The sequence below is a fragment of the Gekko japonicus genome, unplaced genomic scaffold, assembly GCF_001447785.1.
Source record: "Gekko japonicus isolate JY-2015 unplaced genomic scaffold, Gekko_japonicus_V1.1 scaffold3874, whole genome shotgun sequence".
In the NCBI taxonomy this organism is placed as follows: domain Eukaryota; kingdom Metazoa; phylum Chordata; class Lepidosauria; order Squamata; family Gekkonidae; genus Gekko; species Gekko japonicus.
Window position 1 is genome coordinate 27,995 of NW_015167161.1, and position 24,648 is coordinate 52,642.

The 24,648-nt window shown below is 45.0% G+C and overlaps 1 protein-coding gene across 2 annotated transcripts in view; it reads right to left on the minus strand.

Moving 5' to 3' along the window:
* LOC107112043 (aldehyde dehydrogenase family 3 member B1-like) overlaps positions 1–24,000 on the minus strand; it is a 42,220-nt gene extending 18,220 nt beyond the window's left edge. The window contains exons 1-6 of one of the 2 annotated variants that reach the window (XM_015413108.1): positions 22,248–22,294; positions 16,027–16,399; positions 6,420–6,582; positions 6,170–6,280; positions 1,546–1,666; positions 1,309–1,394 (exon numbers count right to left, since the gene is read on the minus strand). In XM_015413108.1, the coding sequence (XP_015268594.1) occupies positions 1,309–1,394; positions 1,546–1,666; positions 6,170–6,280; positions 6,420–6,581 (480 nt within the window). In that variant the 5' untranslated portion in view covers position 6,582; positions 16,027–16,399; positions 22,248–22,294. Of the gene's footprint in view, positions 1–1,308; positions 1,395–1,545; positions 1,667–6,169; positions 6,281–6,419; positions 6,583–16,026; positions 16,400–22,247; positions 22,295–23,881 lie in introns of those variants that run through there. The other variant, XM_015413106.1, reaches the window with a different exon arrangement.
* Between the last annotated feature and the right edge of the window lie 648 nt (positions 24,001–24,648).

Consider the following 24,648-nt stretch of genomic DNA (forward strand, 5'->3'; position numbering starts at 1 on the left):
GTTTCTACTCTAGCTTTCTTCCGCCCAAATCAGGTTTTCTTTTTTTAAAATGGTATTGGGGTCATTTACATGAGTTTGGTTGTAAGGTTTCATTTGTCCCCTAAACCACTTCAGGATTTTAACAGAAAATAGAATGCAGTGGCTTTACCTAAAGGGAAAAGTAAAGGGCATCATCCTACAGAGAACTCTTCTCCTCAGATGCATGTGCACATGTCCTGGCATTACATAAATAAGAACACACTTTTTTACTCCAGTTAAATTTGAGTAGTCACTAGCCCTTGCTTCTACATTTATTCCATACCTCCCATAATGATGCAAAACAGCAGTTAATGTCTATAATGAATGTACAATAACTGATATTGTCTCCATGCCCACTGTATGTTGCTGAAGCCACATATGTATCCTTTGCAAACTGTGCAGCAGTCTCCCCCACTAGCACCCTGTAGAGCAGTGGTGGCGAACCTATGGCATAGGTGCCAGAGGTGGCACTCAGAGCCCTCTCTTTGGGCACGCGTGCCATCGCCCTAGGCAGGCCCAGACCATCATTAAAGTGTCGAATTCTCTGCCAAATAATTTTAAGTAAATGAAAGCATTTGGGATTGTTTTCCTTACTTTGTTTGGATCATCTTAAGTTAATGTAGGAGTTGTTTTTTCTAAAGTAAAACCTCAGTATTCAGGTTAAATTGCCGTGCTGGCACTTTGCGATAAATAAGTGGGTTTTGGGTTGCAGTTTGGGCACTCGGTCTCTAAAAGGTTTGCCATCACTGCTCTAGAGAGATGGGATCACTGCTGAATACTATATACTTTTCCTCTAGCTTCACACCAGAGAACTGGGGCACCTGGGATTTTTCAAGAGCAGGAAGAGGTAATATACATGAACAAGAAGTAAGTTTTCATGGGTGTTGTGTACTAACTAAGACCACACATGTGGTCAGGTTCGCACATGGGGGGAGGGGTGTTGTGTACTAAGACCACGCACACGGTCAGGTTCGCACGTGGTCATGCGAACTAGCAGAGCTTCACGACCAGACACAATAGCGAGAGAGGATCCAAGAATGGGCCAATCGGTCACGCCAGATCCTAGAAGGAACCTATGGGTGTGGGTGCACTGTAAATAAAACAATCACGGGTGTAGGTGTATGTGTTGGGTGTGGCATGGAACTGGCATTTAAGCAGGCCCTGGGTCCTGCTTTCTCATCTCAGTTTTCTCCTGCTTTTAATAAACTATGAGCTGATTCACTAACAATGTGTCTGGACCCAGTACTTTACAATGAGGAAATAAAGGAGAGTTGGGTCTAAGAAACTCACTGGGTCAAGGTAGGTAGGCAGTACTTCAGCCAGGAGCTTTTCACTGCAGCTGCTTTGCTCTGAAGGTTTCACAATCACGCAGTTCCCTGGTGGGGAAAAGAGCACATGGCTGTGGTAGTAAGGTAAATAAGATCAACGCACACTTGGATCCAGCCAGCAAGCAAGAGTCCCCACTGAACAGGAAACAGACCCGCTGAAGAAAGAGTCTGGGTGGCCTTCAGAGAGCTTCTCACTCACCAGCTGCAATGGCCCCCACCATAGGGACCACGGTGAGTTGAAAAGGATAGTTGAAGGGTGAAATGATGAGCACCACGCCATAGGGGTCCTTGCGAACAAAGGCACAGTCAAGCTTGGTGGCCTGCAAGGAGGTGAAGACAAGAAAAGTCCATGAAGCTAATGGAACAGAATGAAAAATTGTTAAGCTGACAGCATGAAAGTTTTGCTTGGCCTTACTGTGCAGCCTCATCTTTCCAGATTAACCTCTGGCATTGCTCATTAGAATGATTGGTAATTTCTCCTTTTTCTCTATTTTACAAAAGGTTCTGCAAGGTTATTTATTTATTTATTTATTCGAACTTTTACCCCGCCCTCCCAGCCAAAGCCGGATCAGATGGTATAAAGCATGACTATTTCACTTGATGAGGTTTATATTTTTTGCTATTATTTTCTGAAATAATTTATTGCCTTGTTTAAGTCCAAAAAAGCTACATGCATGTATATCAGGGAGATCTGGGTTGGTTCCACCCAGAGTTTTTTGTCAAGTTGGCAACCAAACTGGAGTGGGAATTTTTGGAGCTTCTATACAATGTCACCCTCTTTTCATCCACCTTCCAGGTTCTTTCTGTTCTTTCCCAAACATACTTTGCTACAATCTCTCACTGAACTCAAAGCAGGTTTTCATGCTGTGCGGGTGGGGGCAAGTCCCACCCACCTCACTGCCATTTTCTTTGCTCCAGCCTCCATTGTTACCATTTCCCTTTTGTTAAACTCAGGGCCTCGTTTGCCATAGGATCTTGTGTGCTGTCTTCATTTTCTGTACCTGGGCTATGAGGGGCGGGGCAGTTGGTGAGTGTGTGGATGTGTGTGTGTGGGAACCTGCTTCGCTTAGCATTGCGTAACTGTTTTCTTAAGGGGCCTTCCATATGGGAAGAATGCAAATGTCCTGGAATGCCTGTCTCTGCTAGCTGACTGTTGTAGATAATGAAACTATTAGGTTCACAGGTGGTGGTGGGGAAAGGAGTGCATGCTAGTTTAGGCGGGATGTGTGGATGGGTTGATTGGATGGGTCATTGGGGTGGGGTTTGTTTGAATTATGTATAATACCAGGACTGACGCCAACTTAGTTCTGACACAGATGGTCTCTACTTGACACAACTGCATATCTCAACAAACAAATCGCTGGAAGAATAGTGTTGTCGAGAGTGAGTTTGTGCAAGGGTCTGACAAAGTATCAGAATTTCTCACTACCTCAAACCATTGCACTACCACCATGATGAGTGAAGGAGGCAAGGAGACAGGGACGCCGGTCAAACCCCCCCCCCCATTTCTCGACAGGGAAGGGGAAAACCCGAGAGAAAGAAGCTTGACTGAAGGACCGTCAGTCCTCACGGCTGAGATGGGATGACCCTGACAGTTGCGGTGGGCAGAATTCTTCTCCGAGTTCCGATTTACCCTTAAGCAACACCCAGGGAAATCAAATTTTCTTGCTGACACTCTCGCAACTGCCCCAGCCTGCCAGCCAATGAGAGGAAGTGATTTACTCAATGTTCACCCCTACCCAGTTGGGGGGGGGGCAGTGCTCATGTGCAATCAAGCCAAAGCAGAGTGGCCTCTTAGTACCTAACCCTGGGTGGAACGGTTCAAAGCCGCTTTTGGTGACAGTGATAAGGAGGAGGTGGAGAAAGAGGGCAACCTCACCCGCGGGGACATGGATGTTAGTACTGCCAACAGAAACTCTTTGTGCCAAGGGCTTTGTGCAGGGATATCTTGCAAATGGGGCATGACAGCAAACTGGCTGGGCATTTTGGGTACCTGAAAACCCTGCACCTCATACAGAGACAATTTGGGTGGCCACATATGCAGACTGATATCTCTCAATACATGGCTTCATGCCAAGTCTGTTTAATGGGGAAGCAGAGGGCTGGGGAAACTCCAGGACTGTTGCAGCCTCTAGAAACCCCCAAGAGGCCATGGGCTGTTATTTCCATGGATTTTATAACAGACCTGCCACCCAGCAAAGAAAGGACTGTAATTTGGGTGGTAGTGGACCTTTTTTAAAAACAGGCACATTTCATCTCTTGCAAACAGCTGCCTTCAGCTACATTTGATAACCCAGAAGATCATATCTGAGAGGGCCCCCCAATTTTTGGTGGGGTTTTGGAAATAACTGTTAAAGTTACTAGGGGTGGAGCAAGGGCTCAGCAGTGCCTACCACCTAGAGACTGATGGTCAAATGGAGAGAACTAACCAAGTTCTGGAACAGTTTCTGAGATGCTTCATCAATTACCAACGAGATAACTGGGTGGATCTGCTCCCCTATGTGGAATATAGCTGTACCAACTCTGTGCATAGCTCCACAGGGGTCACCCATTTCAAGATGGTTCATGGCTATGAGGGGGGTCCCTTACCCACTGTGGCCTCAGAAGCCCCCGGGCCAATTGACTTACATACTTGGTGGGCTGACTTGACTCAGCAGTAGACTCTAATCCAACAAGCTCTGGCCAAAGCAGAGGAGAACTATAAGGCCCAAGCAGACAAGGGGCGGGCCCCAGAGTGGGACTTTCACCCAGGAGATTCTGTGTACATCTCCACAAAGAACCTTAGGGGGTTGCAGCCAGGGGAAAAGTTGGGGTGGAAATATGTGGGGCCATTTAAGGTTGTGAGAGTCATTAACAAGGTGGCTGTTGAACTGGACTTGCCAAAGAACTTATGACACATCCACACTGTTTTCCATTTTAGTCTACTGAAGAAGGATCCAGGCCCACTGATGTGGAGACCTTGTCCAGTAGTTCCCCCTCCCCTGAATGTGGAAGGGGAACTCCACCAAGAGATGAAAGAAGTCTTAAACTCTAAAATCACCTATACTATCTTATTAAGTGGCAAGAGTTTGACTCGAGTCGTAATGAATGGGTGAGAAGTGATCATGTTAGAACCCCAAAGCTGGTTCACACCTTCCATAAATGCTTCCCTCAGAAGCCTGGAGGGTGAGATATCTTTGGGGGGGGGGCAGAATGTCAAACTCAGGGCCTCATTTGCCATGGGATCTTGTGTACTGTCTTCATTTTCCTGTAACCATTCTGTATCTGGGCTGTTGGTGAGCATGTGGATGTTTGTGTGGGAACCTGCTTTGCTTAGGACTGCATAACTGTTTTCTTAAGGGGCCTCCCATATGGGAAGAATGTGAATGTCCTTGAACACCTGTCTCTGCTAGCTGGCCGTTGTAGATAATGAAACTGTTAGGTTTGCGGGGGGGGGAGTGCACATTACTTTAGGTGGGATGTGTGGATGGATTGATTGGACAGGTCAATGGGGGGGGGGTATTTGAATTACATACAATACCAGGACTGGCTCCAACTTAGTCAGTTCTGACACACATGGTCTCTACTTGACACAACTACATATCTCAATAAACAAATCACTGGAGTGTTGTCGAGAGTGAATTTGTGCAAGGGTCTGACACCTTTACACTTTGGGCTTTTTTTCCTTCAAAAAATCAGTAATTGCTATGTGGTTACAGCACTAAGCCAGACAAACTACTCTTTGTCATTTGATGATTTTAAGTTACAGTGATGTATCAGGTGCTAATAATTGATATATTGCTGTAGCTTAAAAGGTGACTATTGACAAAATGAACTAAAACAATATCTCAACTACCTTTTAAACAACAACAACAACAACCCAGTAGGAGTAGGGAATGGTCACCGCTGGGGCTGGGGCAAGCAAAGCTCCCATGTGGATGCTCGGATGAGGCTACAAATGCCTCTGCATTCACAACAGCTGCATACAGAGCTGTGTGGAGAATCGTTGCCCTGTGGAAGCAGCCCCTGAAGTAAGAACAACTTCCATTGTCTCATTAGGACTTGGAAAAGTAGCACATGACTTCCCTTAGAAGCCATTTAGCCTGGCCTTCCTTCCTTTCACTCCCCCTTGGGGTAAGGATAAAACTGATTTTAGATGCCATCTGGAATGGTTATTGTATTTACAACAATAAATATTGTATTTATTGTTTTACTGTTTTTAACTTATTTAAATCTGTTTATAATTGTATCTTTTCGAATGTTGTACACTGCCTGAGCCCTAAGTATGGGGGAGGGCGGTTTAGAAATCAAACGTATAAATAAATAAATGTTTAAGGATGTTTTAATGCATGACACTAAAAGCAATTCTGATTTTATCATGTGATATTTGTGCACATCTGTAATGCTGCTGAAGCAGAAAAGGCATCATTTTAATACTTTAATTGATATAGTAGACTCATGAAAATAAAAAAAGTTTTTTCCATTGAAGGTGTGAAAATGCACCATAAAATTGTGGCTGAGGCAGGTTAACCTCGGCTGAAGAACCTTCCGTGAGAAGAATTCCAGATGGGTAGCCATGGTAGTCTGTAGCAGCAAAACAGCAGAACAGGAGCCTAGAGGCACTATGACAACATAATATATTGTGGAATATATTGTGTTAGTCTTTTAGGTGCAACTGGACTCCTGGTTTAGGTTGCAGAAGTGATCAGTTCAGAGGTTTCTGCCTCTCAAAAGGATCATCCATAAAGCAGTTTTGAAGGAGGACTCTGACCAATCAGGTGTAGAACCACTTTCCTTTCTCATGCAAGTTCACATTTCCTCCCCTCTCAGCTTGACATTCTTACCAAATTCTTGTCCACACTCTCATCCTTCATCCAACAGCTCAGGTTGTTGAGTGCATGGTTCACTTCATTCTTAACCAAGGAAATATCGGCGATTTGTCCTTCAAAAGGAGGCTGTGGAGACAGCAAAAAGGCATTGGTGTTTTCAACTCTGGCCCAAAAAAATGTACCATAGATCACGTGTCTCTGGTTCCTCTGACATGGAAGAGAACTGAAATTCAGCCAAAACTTCTGGCTACTTCTCCATACTCACCCTGCGCATGTCTACACACAAGGCATGCAAGATTTCTGTTTCGTTCTCCTCCAGAAAGCGGCCCAGTGCCTCCAGCTGGGTCCTCCGATATTCCATAGGGCGCGTCTTTCCTGTTAGCCAGGTAGCTCTCAGGCAGTCCACTAGGGCAGCGTAAGGGTTCATACTGGAGAGAAAGCAAAAGGGACCAGAGGTTTTCAAAGGGATTTTTAAATTGTTTTGTCAATGCCCTTTCTTATATCACAGAATGTCCCCAACTCTGGCAATCAAACCTCATATATATGGAAATAAATATATAGTTATGCAGGAGTCACTGGGGAAATATAAATCAAAGTTAACAAAAAAAACTGTGTGAGAATAAAGCCCTGTATAAAAATATTGTGCAGCGTGTGCCTCAACCCCATTCGGTCATGAACAATAGAAACAAAGTCTTATCAAGTCAGTGCTAAAAGTGTAGCACATTGTATCAAAATGTTGTGAGGAATAATTATGCCTGCTTCTATTACAAAACAACAACAATGTTTTAGGAAACTAGTTTACCCACCACTGAGAAAACTGATTCTGATAGAGAATAGATGGAACCCCGGTTGTCTTCCAGGATCAATTGCATTTGTGTCTCTGGACAGACTGCAGCAATGCTTGCCTCATTCATCTTGTCACTTCCAAAATATCCCTGAATTGCACCAGAACATGAAATAAAGGAATCTGGCCTTTATCCTGGGGTAGGACGTTGGAAGAAGCTGTATCAATACAGCTGGAAGATATGATGGCAGAGGACAAAAGAATATTCAAAGACATCTAGTGAGACATATCCATGCTCATTTTTTCATCTAACCATCCCATCCCTAGAGATGTTGTACTTCTTAATTTAAATTGTGCAATACAGTTTTAGAGAAGAATAAAACTGCACTCCTGTCTGGATTCTTAGCTTCTCTAAGAATTGATCTGGATTGCATGGCCAAGACCTGGTTGGAAGAAAAGATGGGGTGCTTTTGTCTCAGTTAGCCCTGCTGGTTATACAGTCCATCAGGGGTCATTTCGTAGAAAAAGAGGTGCAGGAGCTCATTAGCATAACTCATTTGCATATGCCACACCCCCTGACATCACTAGAAGTGTGTCAGAAGGCAACACCCACCGCTCAGGCTCCACTGGACTGTTTTGGATTGCTAGCTATTGGGGGGGGACATGCAGATCTGTCCTCGCAGAGGAGGGAGAGCTTGTAACTGAATAAAACCTGGTCTTAAAGGTGCCACTGGACTGTTTTGGGCGGGGGGGCCGGGGGGGAGGGGCTCTGCAACTTACCTGGCTGCTTCTTGCTCTGACTGAGGGCTGCTGAGAGCAGGGGGTGGGGCTTGTTGCATGTGCCTGCCCCCTGGGCTCTTTACTGTCGGAGCTCCGCTCCTGTGCGCTCCTGCAGGAAATGACCCCTGCAGTCCATCATTCCAGAACCAGAGGTCAGGGGTGGGTGGGAGTGTTGCCATGAAGCCATGTCAGATGGCACTATTAAAGTCTTTTTTTAATATCACTGCCTTGCTGAACTGTGAAGGGTGTGTGGCAGGCCAATGGACAGAGATGTGGTCCTAAGTGAAGCGCCCAGTGCTGGACTATGATGGATTGTACACTGTGGCCAAGGGAAGCCTTGTGCCCTGAGAAGTATGCCAAGTCAGATGTGGACCCCAGGACTACAGAAGATCTCTGCCCCTGCACCTCTACATCCACACAAGGACTATGATGCAGACCAACTGCCCTGGCCTCCATAAACACAGAGGCCATAGCAGACCAAAGAGAAGTGACATGTTCTGACAGAGGACCGAAGTTCCTGCAAGCAGCCATGAAGGAATCTCTTCTCCATCACACAGAACATCCCTTCCCCCTCCTGAGTCATTTGCAAACAAAGACTGTCGCCCAGCTAAAGACAAAAGATGCAATTAAGCCTTCCTGCTACTGATCCAGATAACATCTCTGACAAGCACTGGATCGCTAATGTGAAGCACCAAATCGTGGAAGTGATTGGATCCTCTTTCCCCTGCCTCTCACCTACCCCAAGGGGTGTCACTCCCCCCCCCTTAAGCCCATCAACCCTAAATTGCCCAACCCTGGAATATTATTCTTTTTGTCAACATTTCCTGGGAACCCGTGACCACATGGCTATGGTCTCAGGTCACAATTTGGCTATTTAAGGTGAGTTCCCCCTGAGCTCGCTCTCTTCTCTTCGCCCCCTTCTTGGTTCCATTCCTGATCAGTTTGGAATCACTCCCCGTGTGTTGCTGGTCGGCTCATGATGCACTCCCCCTCAGTTCCTTTTTCGCTGCAAGATTGTTCATCATGTCAGACAGGTAACATATTACCCCCCCCCCCAACGATACTTCCTGCTAATGCAAATGTTGCTATCTTTTCAACTCTAATTCCCTAGCTCTGTATTGTGTGTTTGCAATTATTATTGTATGCTTGAAAATCTTAAGTGAAAGACCCATTATTCCAGCAACCTGGTCTCTTCATCTATTCACGGGCTCTGGGAATTCTGACTCTGGTACACAAGGGTTATTGTCCTGCGCTATTTTGCCAATTGTTCTTTTAAATCATAATTCCCCCAATGCTTATACATAAGGCAATTTGGCTAACAGGAGGGGGTAGCTATCATTCTCTATCGGTCTTTCTGCTTTTGCAGATCAGCAGTGCATAGTATTTCCAGCGTTCATTGACTGTTCCTTATACTAGGATCGAGGGCAACATTGGGTATTTAATTATTTACCAGCTGCTTAGTTCTCCAGTGGGTACCCTGTTTGAGCTGGTGGAGGTGGTCTCAGGTATGGTGCTGGAGACATCCAGCCCGAGTATTCTTGGGGAACATTCATGGCACCTTACCTGGATCGGTACAGATTCTGTGGCCTTCTTGGCCACTATGGGGCTCATTCAGTTTGTGGCAGGCTCAACAAATGAAAAAGGACACACCTGGACTTCATTTTTGCACTCAGTCTTTGTGGGGAAGCCTGGTTTAGGGGCTGAGAATTCAGCTGGTGCCATGACCTTATCCCTGCCTCCACAAGGCACAGGTGGATTCAGCAGTGACTTACTCTGCGGGGCAGGCCCATAGCTGGGATTTTTATATTTGGGGTGCCTTTAAATTTGGGGTGCCTTCCAGCGCCTGTGAATCTGCAGCAGCCTCCTCCTTTTTGTGTGTGGGGGGGCTGCTGCAGATTCACAGGAGCTGGAAGGGATTCCAACCCCCCACCCCACCCCCGGTCATCTGCAAGCAGCAACCCCAGGTGGGAGTCCAGTGGCCCATCCAGATCAGTGAATGCCGGCCAGGGTGGGTGACCAAAATGCTGGAGAGGGGACCCCTCACGAGGAAGAAATGGACGGGAAGGAGTGAGAGTGGCGGCGAAGGCAGGAGGCAGGGACAGGAGGCAGAGAGACAGCCAGGCGGCCAAGAGAAGAGCCAGGGAGGCACACAAGAGACTTTCATAAGGGGGCTGGTCTGGGCTGGTCTGGTCTGGTCTGGTCTGGGCTGGGCTGGGCTGGGGGGGGTCAGCAAGCGAGTGGGGAGCTGGGCGGGAGAAGAGGGTGCCAGGCAGCGAAAAAGAATGGAAGATGGGGGGGAAAGCCCTGACAGGACTTCCAAAACAGCCTCGCTGAATGCTACCACCTTGGGCAGCCAAAGGGAAGATGGAGAGTGACAGGCAGAGCAGAGAGGAGGGGGAGGGGAAGATGCACTTCTGCTCTTCCCAAGTGGCCTTCCTGCCTCGAAAGCACTTCTCATCGGGGGGGGGGGGAAGGGGGCTGGGCTCAGTGGCTTCCTCTTCCTTCTGTTGGTCTGCCCCTCCCTCTGGCCCACCATGGCAGTGCCACCACCTGGCTGCTCTGGCTGGAATATGTGCACTTGGGGAAGGGGTGGCAGTGGGTCTCCTCCCAGCTGCCCAGAGAGTCATGGGGCCTTGGCAGGAAGTTGGGAGGGCTGGGCCCCAGGACGTCCCAAACAACAGCTCTGTCAAGAACATGGCGAGAGCCTAGAATGCAAAGGTCTTGGAAACTACTGACAGGGTTGCCGCCAGTGACCTCGCCCTCATTCAAGGTGGTATCCAGCACCTTGGTTTAGAATGGAGCTTGGTAACGTGAAGAGGGTTAGAATATGTCTAGAGCGGTGTTGGTAGAAACCTTCAGACCCTTGGATCCAGCAAGCAGAAGTCCCTGTGAATCTGACAGTGTGTGCTATAACTTATTGGAAGGCCTGTGAGGAGGCTATGACAGCAGTGAAAAAAGTCACCGTTCTCTGTTACCATTCCATCAGCCTGTTCACCGCTGGCTCAGGTTAAGGTATTTCAGTTATTGCTGACTCCTAGGTCTTTAAATTCCCAAGAACTTCTGGTTAGTTGTGGCACTTTTTTTTTTTGCTGAAAAATTCTCTCCAATATGTTCTGATTTGAATGCTGATTGTAACATAGTTCAGGCATTGGAAGCGTACAGTACACTGTTTCATCTGTTGATGGGTCATTTTGACCTAGTTACGATAATGGGTGTTAGTAGGATCTTGAGATAGGGTTGCCAGGTCTGACTAAGGAAATATCTGGGGACTTTGGGGGTAGAGCCAGGAGACTTTGGGGGTGGAGCCATGAGCAAGGATGTGAAATCACTTTTGTGATGTCACTAGGCAATTGAACTCTGAAGGGAGTTCTGGCCATCACATTTAAAGGGACCGCACTCCTTTTAAATGCTTTCCCTCCACTGGAAATAATGGAGGATGGGGGCACCTTCTATTGGGGCTCATAGAATTGGACCCCCCCTGGTCCAGTCTTTTTGAAACTTGGGGCGTTTTTTTCAGGAGAGGCATCACCAGCTATGCTGAAAATTTGGTGTCTCTACCTCAAAAACAGCCCCCCAGAGCCCCATATACCCATGGATTGATTCTCCATTACACCATATGGGGGCCACTCTCCATAGGGTATAATGGAGCAGCCATTCCCCCTCCTTGTTTTCTGACAGCCCTGAAGCAGAGGGAGGGGCTCCAAACCAGGGGACCCCCTGCCCCACTGGCAACCCTGTCTTGGGATCTGTGAAGGCCACCACTTGTATTCTTGATCCCTGTCCATCCTGGTTACTGAAATTTTGTAAGAACATTAATGAATCCCTGAAGTCCACCAACAATGAATCATTTTCCTCAGACACATAGAAGAGGCAGTTATCTGATCATAACTTAAGAAACCATCACTTAAGAAGAATAACGTGAGCAATTATCAACCACTCTCAAATTTGCCATTTTTGGGCATTTTTGGACAAGGTGATTGAAAAAGTTGTTGTGGAACAACTCCAGGCCTTTCTGAATTACTCTTCTGCTCAAGACCACGCTCAGTCTGGGACAGAGACACTGATGGCTTTATCAGATTATCATTGTTTGAATGTAGACAAGAGCTGCACTTCCTTGCTGGTCAGCAGTCTTTTATACTGTGGACCTTTTGAGATGCTAGGAAGTGGGTATCAAGGATTGGTTTAAATGTGCATAGGACTAAGAGGGTAGCTGTTGGAGACCAGATATCAGTGTGGGACTTGCCCTGTGGTCTTCCACAAGGCTCAGTCTTATCCCCTATACTATTTAATCTCTATGTAAAGCCTTTAGGAACATATTTCATGGTTTTAGAGTTGGGAGTCATCAGCATGCTGACAACACCCAGCCAACCACAAAATGACTGTCACAGGAGGCAGTAACAACCACAAAATGTCAAGGAGTGAGGTTATGCATAACTCTAATAGTTAACTCTTCAACATTTTAGGCAGAAGCTCTACTTAACATAATGCCTTTATAAATGAAAATATTTTTAAAAAATATTTTCTTGCATACACACGACTTGCCTTCAGTCGTCCAAATCTTTGTGCTGTGGTGGCAGCTGCTGCTGAAGTAATATATTAAAATATCTGCACAGCCAATCAGATCTCCAGTGACTGATCAGATGCCTTGCTGGGCAAAAGTCCCCCTGGCCCCACTCACTTCCTAGAAAACAGTTGGCAGTTGGCCAGGAAGGATGTGGTGGGGGCCACAGACCGCCATCGCCAATCCATCCACCAGAAGTCGATTTCTCTAGTGATTGATCTCTCCAGTGGTTCATCTGATATTACATTGGTTAATGTCTGGCATTAAAACCTGCAGGTCAAATCTGCAGGGAGATATAAACCAATGTAATATCAGATGAACCACTAGAGGGAGCAAAACACATGTGGCACAGAAACTCCCCCCCTCCCCAAGAAACAGAATTTTGCAGATGAGGAAAATGAGAATGCAGAAGAGCCCGATGTCTGGCATAAAAACCTGCAGTTTAAATCTGTAGGGAGATATGCTGGACATAAACAATGTAATCAATGTAATATCACATTGACCACTAGAGGGAGCCAGACATGTATGGAAAGGGGGACGACGACGAAGCAACAGGAACACACAAATGAGTAGAATGACAAATGAGTAGAATGAGAACAGGGAAAAGCCCCTTCTGACATGGAACTAAAGCATATTAAAGAAGAGACAGGCAATCTGTGTTAAGTAGTCCTCAGAGACGCATTTTAAAAATAAATCACTTTTTCTTACTTGAGCAAGATGCCACCAAACTAAGTGGGAAACCAAATTCTTACTCATTTGAATAGAGTTCTTCTACTTTATTTTTCAATTGGAGAAAATCACAGCTGATGGGTGCCTCCTCCCCTCTTGCCATCCTTGGCTATAAGGCAGGGTACGGAAGCATTCTATATCCCACCTTGGGCCTGAGCAGGTAAAGGCAAAGGTTTCCCTTGCTCAAAAGCCAGTCAAATCTGACTCTAGGGATGCGGTGCTCATCTCCATTTCCAAGCTGAAGAGCCAGCGCTGTCCAGAGACATTTCCATGGTCATGTGGCCGGCATGACTAGACGCCAAGGCACATGGCATGCTGTTACCTTCCCACTGACTTGCAATTTCTTGCACTCTACTTGCAATGTCTTGCTTTCAAACTGCTAGGTTGGCAGGAGCTGGGACCAGAGAGTCTCTGGTCCCAGCTCCTGCAGAGACAGGCGCTCACTCTGTCATGCGGCACTTGGGTCTCGAACTGCTAAACTACCGACCTTCCAGTCTGCAGTTCAGCGTCTTAACCACTTGAGCCACCACAGGCCCTGAGCAGCAGTTGCATATATCTGGGAGAAAGTGATGGCCCTAGGCATGCTCATCTCCTCTCAAGTGCCACCATCTGCAGATCTGGCAGTAGTCACTGCAGGATTGCATGTATTATAAAATGCAGCCCTGAACTGATACACACTATATTTACTTTCTGGGGGAAGCAGCTACTACAATTTGAGTCCAGTATTTAAGCCAGTCTTGAAATCACACCCTCTCCACTGTAAGCCTTTTCCCCTGATTGTGATCATTGACTAACTATACCGCTACTTTATGGTTGTTTCCCACGGCAGAAACCTTCCTCAAATTCACCTATGCGCAGATCAACACAGATAACGCCTGCATAAAACATGTAACCCTTTACCAACCAGCAAAATTATATGTTACACAGAGGTCTGTGATAATTTTGACCATTGTTGTAGCCTGAATTAGAATAATAGAATCATAGAATCAGAGTTGGAAGGGATCTCCAGGGTCATCTACTCCAACCCCCTGCACAATGCAGGGAATTCACAAATACCTCCCCCTCCACAACCCCAGTGACCCCTGTTCCACGCCCAGAAGATGACAAAAGAAACGCCCAGGATTGCTTCCTGACCCTAAAGTGGCAATCAGCATTTCCCTGGGCCACAAGAACTAAGCATTGAGGCAACCCTTCCTGTCCTCCCTCTCACAATCTGCCTAAGTTCCCACCCATTTCCTAGAAATGTTTCTGATTACTGTGAATAATTCTATCCAAAACAAATCACAATGTGTCATTATTTTATAGTTTTATAAAATTATGCACAGGGCAGAGAATGGACGCAAATTTTGTACCACAGCAAAATCTTGATATGGTATGTGATAAATATGCATGCAGCCCTGCATATATCATTGCTTTATTGATGGTAGCACTTTTAAACCCAATCATAAATAAGTTTTTTCAGAAGTTAGTCTCAGTGATTTGCAAAGTATATTTAAGATTTTCGCTTTTAACCCTCTAATATGTTAAGAGGTAAATACAGCACTCCAGTTTTCTGTTGTTGGTGGTGGTGCTGTTCTTATTTGGGGGGATTGCAGAATGCAGAGGAAAATGGCTCCTCTAGAGTAGCACAGAGTATCCTCTTTTCAGTTACCATTTACAGTTTTATTTCTGTAATCAAAAAGCACCTGTGGCAGAAAAACAACACCAGAAATCTAATAATTTTGGTGATGGGCAAGGTAACACCAGCCATGTAAGGTATGGGCTAAAAAAGAAAAACACCCTGATATATTTGCAGTTAAAAGAAGTGTCCTGGTTGTGTCAGTAGATTGGCACAGCCACGGAGTTTGCATTGCTCTCACCATAGAAGGATACGAATATGCGCTTGAGCCAGAAAAATAATCTCATGTCCAAACAACATCAGGTATCACTAACACAATGTGGTTTTGTTTAAAAGTTAGGACAGTTTGTGTTAGTTTTCTAATATCATGGGTTTAAAATGTGTTTGTCCAAAATAAAAACAAAAATGATAGCTTTATAAAGGAGCAGAACTAGTGAGTTATTCAATACACAAAATGTACACCCAAGAAAACATTCTGCCGCATCATGGGAAAGTGTGCTTTCAGACTGAGGATATTGTGGTATTGCCAAATACAACGATTTCTGCCACCACAAATGTTTTTGCTTCTGTGGGGGCTTTTTCTACCACAATACAATGGGATTTTGTCTTGGGGTAGATATATAACCCCAGTGCGAAAATGTGTAAATGTTTTTAGGTTGTTTGAAGGTTAAAAAACCAAAGCACTTCCATAATGATTCCACTACTTGTCTGTTCAGTGGCCCTAAGAAATTAGTCACTGCTTTTCTCCATTTGATAAATAGGTGAGGAAAGCAGAGGAGAGTGACGACTTCAGTGACTGCACAGATGAGCAGCACAACGACTAACCTTTTCCTGACAGATGCTGTCTTCCTTTAACATCTCCATAACAAACAGAAATTGCCAAGGAAGAAGATGTATGGATGGATGGGGGAAAGTTGCACCTGTCGACTTGTTGCCAATTGTATTAGCAAAAGTACAGATTATATTATATTAGCAAAAGTACTTTCAGGGAGAAAGGGTGGCTAGGTCTATGCTAACCTAGATCTGAATCAAACACTCCAATTGACTATACATAACTGTATACCTTCTTCCTACTTCCCTGCTCCCAAGAAGACTGAAATCCTAAGCACTCTTAAGAGAATCCCCGTGAATCTAGTGAGAGAACCAAGTAAATATGCAGAGGACTCAGCAGCATGTATGACTTATTTTATTCACATACTGTATTCTGTTGCCAAAGAGCAAAGGTAAACAGTCCTTCTTCATGCTCTGACATATTGTCATTTGAAATATTAATTGTAATATAATAATATTAATGCTGCATATTGCATACTCTGAACTGAGCAAAATACCAAGCTAATAACCATGTTAGCTAGTTAGCTAGTGGTAAGAGCCTTCCTAACTTGCTCAGTCTTGGTACTTACCTAGATGAAGGAGTGTCCTCCTGTTGGCCAGATGTGTGGGGAACTTTCTGAAATTTGTGTTGCTGTTTCCTGTCCTGCTGTCCTGTAGAAGCAGGATTCTGTCCTGAAGAACCAGTGTTCTGCCTGTCTCCAACATGGAGGGGAATTTCCTGTCCTTTGGATTGATGTCTTTGATTCTGCTGTCCTGCAGGACCAGTGCTGGATGAATTAGGGTCATGATGGAAGGGACATTCCTGGATTTTGTGTTGTCTAATACTGGACTGTCCTGAACAGGCAAAATTCTGGTTGTCTTCATTTGGATGGGGAACTTCCTGGAACTGCTGTTTTCTTAAGACAAAGTGCCCTGAGGTAACACTTTGCACAATTTCTCCAGCTAGAAGGAAACAAGAAAACAGTAAATCAATAGAAATGCCTGCTGGTTTGGGCTTGCACCTATAAATGATTGCTTCCTCCTATGGCAGAAGGGAAGATATCCCACAGCAGTGACTCAGGTGTCTCTTTATCCTGCTTTACTGCTATGTCCATCTGCATAAAATAATTCTAAATTCTGTATAAAAGAAAGGCCGCCAGGGCATGGAACCTAACACAATTTGGAACATCAACCAAGAACACAAAAGTGGTTTGCCATCCTAAACAGAGTTACATCTGTCTAAGTCCACTCAAGTTGTCAAGGGGCTTAGGATGACACTGTTATACCCTTTAAGCTGCCCTCTACACATTCAGCAGAAATAGTCGATGGAACATGTCAAAGCACATGAGGTAGCAGCCTTCCTAAGACTAAACATTCTAGGACTGGATCTGAATGGAGACGTGAACGAAGGTCATTAACTGTTCAAGTACAGCAGTCTTGCCATTACACCTTATGGCCACCTTGAAATACTCAAAGGGGCCAATCACACATTTTAAAAATCCTTGCGTTTCTCTGTGGCCACCACAAGGATTTCATTCAAATATGCATAGGGGATTCTGTGCATGGAATTTAATTCCTAAGACTCAATTGAACTGAAGACTCAATTGAATTGAGACTACATAGTACAGACAGGGGGCTTATGTCTTTCACCCTACACTCATTTTCCCTACTTGAGACGATCTCAGGGAGCTACTCTTTGCCCCACTGGGAGAAACATGGGTCCCCCGAGGGACAAAAGGCAGCTCCCTGCCCTTTGGGGAAATTGTGCAGTGGCGATGGCTTAAGCCCCCTCTCCCCGAATGCCATGGTCCCATTCTAAATCAGGTCTGCAGGCACCTGGGAAGCACAGAACTCTCAAAACATGGCTGATCAAAGGTCCTCACAGAGCTTGTATTATATAAGAATTTACAGTTTATGATCAAACAGTTTATGATCTTTCTGTGGACGAGCGGCTCAGAAGAGTATGGCCTACCACATTTAGCTTTTCATCTACCTTTTGCTCTCCGTGGCTATCAGTATCAAGCCAGGCTGGGGTGGGGTGGCCAAGTGGGTCCAGGAGCTAAAAATGCCCGTCTGCAGGAAGACGTAGTTCGGCTGCCTTGAAGGAGACAGTCATTACACCCATCCTAATGAAGGCATCCCTGGATCCCACTGACTCAAACAACGACTCCCCGGTGGCCAGTGTTCCATTTTTGGGTAAGGTGCTTGAGCTGGTGGTGGCTATGCAGCTTCAGACAGGAGATGGGTTATTTAGACCTGTTTCAATATGGATCCAAGCCTGAGTTCGGGATGGAAATGGCGCTGGTCACCCTGACCAATGCTTTTCACTGGAAGAGTTACAAGGTGAGAGCATCCCTTTGTTGATTCTCCTGGATCTCCCTGTGGCATTTGATGCCATTGACCATGGTACCCTCCTGGAGAGGCTGGCTGAGTTGGGGGGGGGGGCATTTCCATGCTTTGGTGGTTCCAGTCCTGCATGACTGGCCAAACCCAGAAGGTGATACTGGGAGACTGCTGCATGGCCTGTGCCCTTTATGCTATGGGATCCAACAGCATTCCATCTTGGCCTCCATGCTATTTAATATCTACATGAAACAACAGGGGGAGGTCATTAAGCGATTTGAAGTGAGTTTCCACAGGTGGGTCTGTGGGTGTTCTTAATGGAGATGGTAATGGGTTGGATGAGGGACAATAGACTGGATCTCCCCCAACCTTATCTTCAGAGGGATTTTGTGTTACCTGCATTGTGATACAAAAGTTTTCTAGAGTTGCCATCTTCCAGGTTGGGTCTGGAGGCCTCCCAGAATTACAACCGATCTCCAAAGTACAGAGGTCAGTTTCCCTAGATAATATTTCTGCTTGGAGGGTGGACTCTCTCTGGCATCACACTTTGCTGCGTTCCCCCCCTTTCCCAAACCCCACTTTCCCCAAGCTCAACTCCCCAAACTCCTGGAATTTCCCAAGCTGGAGTTGGCAACACCTGTCATGCCACTGTGTCTACTTTGTCCCATTTTTTTTTTGAACCACAAACACAGGCATCCACAACAAGGGCCACAAATATATCCCAGAGGAAAATTTTAATTATAAATAACCTTAAGTAGATGGATAGACTTCTAAAATATGCCAAGTGCTTCTGATCTTCCAAAGTCAAAAGATGGAGCTTATTTATGTTGGCAACTGCAAGCACCTAACCGGCTCTCAGATATTATGCCCTGTTATTTTGTGTGTTCTTCGTATTAAATTGTGGGTGTATATGGTAATGACAGATTTTGCCATGGCAGTTTACAAAATTAAAATGACCTTGGAAAGGGAGCTTATTTTCAGCAAACAAGTAAAAAACTAAAAAGACAAAAAAATTTTGAGTTATCCATAGCAAGTAAGATAAACAAAATAAGCACTTTCAGATAGAGTTGCCAACCTCCAGATGGTGAGAACATAAAGAGGACATTACTGTGTATGTTCTGTTGTACTATTTATACAAAGAACATAAACCACTGCTAATTATATTAAAATGTTATCTTGTGTATTCTTGAAGTCTTACAATGTGGGTTCTATTAACCGGATTCTCAAATGTGCATGAACAATATTTGTTATATTATTTTCAGAATTTACAAGGAAATAACATTACAGATGTCCATGAAGAGGCACTGGATCTGAAATTTACAATTTACAGTGTGAGGCCATTTACAAGATTTCCAAAGTCCTCGTCCATTATAACTATAATAATGAATTCAACTTGCCAGGGAACTCAACTATTTGCCGATAAGCTCTTTGAACTATACTGCCAGTAAACAAACTCTTAGATGAAAACTGATGAGAATCCCAGGTAAACTTCTCATTTGTAGCAAATCTTCATCAGAGCTGTTTTGCTAGGAACAAGGATCAGTCATGGATAATATTTCCCAACGCAGGAACCCGTGTGTATTCTTTAAGTGTCCCAGCCGGCTGATGTACCCATTGTGGCTGATGAGTAGCTTGGCCTTCTGCCCCCTCAGCCCTTGTGGTTGGGGCCTGGGGATTCATGACTCATTTCCCCACTTCCCGGCCCCTGAGTGCGGGCCCAGCTGGGGTTGCCAGCCTCCAGGCGGGGCCTGAAGTTCTCCTGAAATTACAACTGATCTCCAGATGACAGAAATCAGTCCTCTGGGGGAAAGGGCTGCTTGGAGGGTGGACGCTAGGGCATTATGTCTGCAGCACAGTCCCTCCTTTCCATAAACCACGTCATCCTCAGGCTCTACCCTCAGATCTCCAAGAATTTCCCAACCAGGAGGTCACAACAACCTCAGGGCCAGCCTTTGGCTGACTTCAGAAACCTCTGTGTATTTGTGTACACAAAAAGTGTACCATGTGAACAACTCTAACATAAAGAAACAGGTGTCAGCATCCTGCCTGAAAAGAACAGGAAATGACAGGGTCCTTGCCACACTTTCAGGAACATAATGCCCTTGGACACCTATCAGGAGGCTGTGAGCAATGAACATCTCCACTCTGTGTCTTACTTATTTAGAAAATATATATGCTGCCTCTTCAAAGAACCATACAAGTCAGTGGGAATTTTTAAAAAAATATATGGATTTCCCATAGAGTTTCTGGCAATTCCTAGAGCTACCTAGGTCACTTCCATTTTGTTTACTGGAAGTGAGATAATACTACAGCTGATGGCACAGTTTCCCGGTACCCTTGCCCACAGACCTCCTGCTGGTTGCCAGGCTGTACTGCAACTGTATCTGCCTTTGAACTAGTCAAACTAATCTTAGTCAACCATCAGTGTACATCATGGAACAGTCTGGTTAGGGGTGCCTAATGAGTATATCTCAACCAACCCAAAGACCAGAGTTGTTGTGCTAAGGTTTGGTGGTCTGAATTCTTGTTGCAGGCCTAAGCCTAAGCAGGCCAAGCATGTGACAGCATAATCCTTTGCAGAGCTACTCCAATGTAAAGGTAAAGGTTCCCTTGCTCGAAAGCCAGTCGAATCCGACTCTAGGGTTGCGGTGCTCATCTCCGTTTCAAAGCCAAAGAGCCAGCGCTGTCCGAAGACGTTTCCGTGGTCATGTGGCTGTCATGACTAAACACCAAGGCACACGGAACGCTGTTACCTTCCCACTGAAGTAGTCCCTATTTATCTACTTGCAATTTCTTGCTTTTGAAGTGCTAGGTTGGCAGGAGCTGGAACTAGAGACGGGAGCTCACTTCGTCATGTGGCACACTCGGGTCTCGAACTGCTGAACTACCGACCTTCCACAGCCTGCCGTTCAGCGTCTTAACCACTTGAGCCAATGTAAGCCTATTGAAATAATTTGGTTTACACTGGAGTAACTGCATAGAATTATGCATAGAATTATGCTGTTAGTTTCTTGCCCTTCAGTGGCCCAAGCCCACCCAAAACTCACGGTTCAATAAACCTGTTAGTATGTCAGGTGTCAGAAGACTAATTGTTTTTTCACAGGTAAGCCAGTGTTCTTGAGCAGCAAAGAAGAAAAAAGAATAGACACATTCTTGATGGCAGCGCTTGGTAATTGTTTCTTGTAAGAGATGCCTCTAAATGTTTTGATGTTGTTAGGTCACTTTACGCCCAGGTATCCAAAGGTAAACAGCATAGCAGATTACAGAGGTGTAATGATTTGACCCAGAATTGCCCCACCCATCCTCCTAAATTTTCCCCAGGCTCACAGCATTTGTGATCTTCTGCTTGTTTTCACCTCAGTCCGAAGGACATTTACTTAAAAGCAGATTCCTAGATTTATTTCTAGTGAATGAACTTGGGATCAAAGGCCAAGTCAAACAGCCTCTAATACAAAACCATTACCAAGACTGCTTGCAATGCCAGGAACTGGGAGGAGCAGACTCAATTAGACAGGCAGCCCTTTCCTGAGGCACACTCCAACTAGTGTATTTCGCCTGGGGTACCCAAACTGTTTCACAACAGAAAAGGCAGCGTCTTAAGATTATACAGCCTGCCAGCCACTCTTTTGACAGGTGAATCCAAGCATCATTCATGTCAGCTTCCTGGCTAATTGTCTTGGCTCCAATAGGCTTAATTTCAAGAGTACGGAGGCTGTGGCCTTTAGATTCTGAAGGAACAGACATCAGAGCATTGGTTGCAATGGGAAACTCACAGTCAGGGCTGATAAAGTACTTAGTAGGACTGTGTTTACAGTTAAATGCAGAGTTAAAACAAATTTCTCCCAGTGAAGCATTAAAACTTCCAGTTTTAAGTCCAGTCCACAAATACATGCCACATTGATGCTGATTATATTTAATCCAGTTTTAATTATATACTCAAACTGTGATTGTAGAAAACAATAGATTAAACTCTGGGTTATACACCTTAAAAATAAAACTGGGGGAAAGTGAAACATATGTAATTTGTATACTGAACACTTAATATCTGTCTGTCTGTCTAGATTTTAGTTGATTTGGGGACATATATTACTGAAAACTCTTACATGTGTAAATAAATTGCTAACTACTATGCAATGCCGCTATACCTCTATTGAACACTTAAGAGCTGAAACTGTAAATAGGAATAAGGCATCAGTGTCCTGTATGGACCTGTGCTTAACATCAACCTGTCATAAAATACAATATAAAATGGACATGACTCTAGATTGCCATAAAATGCAGCTCGCTGTAGGTCAGTGAAAATCAGCTGGTTGACAGAAATCCAGAATGTGGATCTATGGTTGGAGTTGCGGAGTTTGGAATTGTTGCAAGGGTGCCTCAAATAAGCAGGAGCTATGAATACCTATGAAACAAAAGGTTGGCTTGGAAACCTAACATGTACAATTTTATGAATGTACGTCCATTTTACCTTCTCTATCAATCAATGGTTCTGGTCTCCCTTCCTTCTTCCTTCCTCTCTTCTTTCATTGCATGTTACAAAATCTTCACATATTTCTTGCCCTCCTCCTTCACTTTCTGCTCTGCTGTATCTGATGGAATAAGCATGCATTTTTGTACTTGGGATATTGTAATGAGTAGCCGTTAAATTTTACATCTACAGCTAGGGGTTGCTTATTACAATAGCCAAGTACAAAAAAGCCTGGTAGAATCTGGTAATTATTGAAAACCTGGGAAACTGCCAGTTCTGCTCACAGTGGGGAATCCAGTGAGCACCAGATGAACTTCTGATAAGGCAGGGGCTTTGTCCTTAGGCCTGGAGTCAGAACGAGGGGTCCAGCCACTGTGCCTCTCAGTCAAAACAGATGCTTTCCAGGCACAAGCCTCCTCCTCCTCAGCTCCCCGCAGGTTGCCAAACCACTAACCTCTGGAACAGGCGCACAGGCAAAGGTTTAGGGATAGATAGGCAGGCCAATTTTTATTTCTTTTTTATCTTGTCATTGTGAGCCTTTTAATTATAACCATTGTTAACCGTTCTTTCAATTGCTCACCTTTCTGCACAGTATGAGAACCTTTCCTCAAGCCCCTGTTACAAATGGACTTGCCAGAAGCCTTGTTTAGCCAGAGTACGTTCATAAAGCACATTCGTTGAGCACAGCATCTTAAAAACCACAACTTCTCATGTTAATATAGACTCTTGCCGTATGCAGAAACACCTCCACCCCAATGGCTTTGATATTCCATACCACCATCATCAATTAACGCTAAAGGTAAAGGTAAAGGTTCCCTTGCTCGAAAGCCAGTCAAATCCGACTCTAGGGTTGCAGTGCTCATCTCCGTTTCAAAGCCGAAGAGCCAGCGCTGTCTGAAGACGTTTCCGTGGTCATGTGGCCGGCATGACTAAACACCAAGGCGCATGGAACGCTGTTCCCTTCCCACCGAAGTGGTACCTATTTATCTACTTGCAGTTTCTTGCTTTCGAAGTGCTAGGTTGGCAGGAGCTGGAACTAGAGACGGGAGCTCACTCCGTCATGCGGCACCCTTGGGTCTCGAACTGCTGAACTACCGACCTTCCACAGCCTGCAGTTCAGCGTCTTAACGACTTGAACCACCGCAGCTCCCTCAATTAATTCTCAATTAACTCTAGCCAGCAACAAATGAAGTAATATAATAATTAATTTTTAGATATATGGTCAACATCACTCCAAGGCTCAGGGTACAAACCAACATTCATTCTCACAACTAACCTATCAGAAAGTTCCTTATTACCACCATTTACAAATGGTTAACTGAAGCTGAGATATACTGATATCCAAGTCCTTGAAGTGAAATGATGCTTGAACAGGGATGCCATAAAAGAACACCAGTAAATGATCCACTGCTGCTTTTTGTTTTAGTCCTCCACTATACAACATGCCCATAGCCACTGACCCTATTCTCTTCCAACCTAAAATTAAAAATGATTGAAAAGAATCCCCTTAGAAAAAAATCCTTTCTCTCCCACTCCTTGCTTTTCAGCCAGCCATGCTTTGAGACAATGGCAGGGCTGGAATAAGCATCCTCTGATAAGGAAAAATCTGGGTATCTTCCGCCCTTGTTTGGTACCTCTTTCCATTGTTGCAGATGTATTCCTCAAACCGTATTACTCCTTCCTTATGTCTGGCTGGCTCTGGAAGCAACCAGTAGGTGGAAGGCTTATTTGTCCTTTTAGGAACTGCCTCCAGCTCAGCACATTCTTAATGTCTTATCTTCTCTGCACTTCATCCTTGGTAATGAGGCCTGGATTGTGTCCAAAGCCATCAAGGAGCTGATTGGTACTGCAGAAGGAGGGGTGGAGTCTAGACCCAGCCACTGCCAACAAAGATAAGAAGGATATGACTGTGAGGGTGAGGATAAGCCCTCAGGGCCATATGGAGGCTGAGCTGGCCTTTTGGGAATATGGACACAGCCTGGAAATGTAGGGGCACCCACTTAAACAAAAGGACCCTGATATCAAAAGAATCCTTTTCTTATGGCGACTAGGATGTTAATCACAGGGGAAACTTGGTGAATGGGGCCAGGGTGGAAGAAAAGCACAGAATTTATGCTCTTCACACATTCACATAGACACAACTTTGCCATTTGCCATTCTTTGTTCATTTGTCATTGCTCTTCAGGCAATAAGCCCCTTTGGTGCATCTTGACCACTGCACGGAAAGCCATTTCTGCCCAGTGCATCTTCTTGTTCCTCCCTCTCTAAGAAGCATGAAGGAAGCATCCTGGATCAGATACTTTCTGTGGCATGTGGAGGTCCTTGGATTTTTTTTTCCTCCTGAAAATGCTAGAATGAGCTGCGTCCCATGCTCCTGATCTCTGTAATCTGGCACATGACA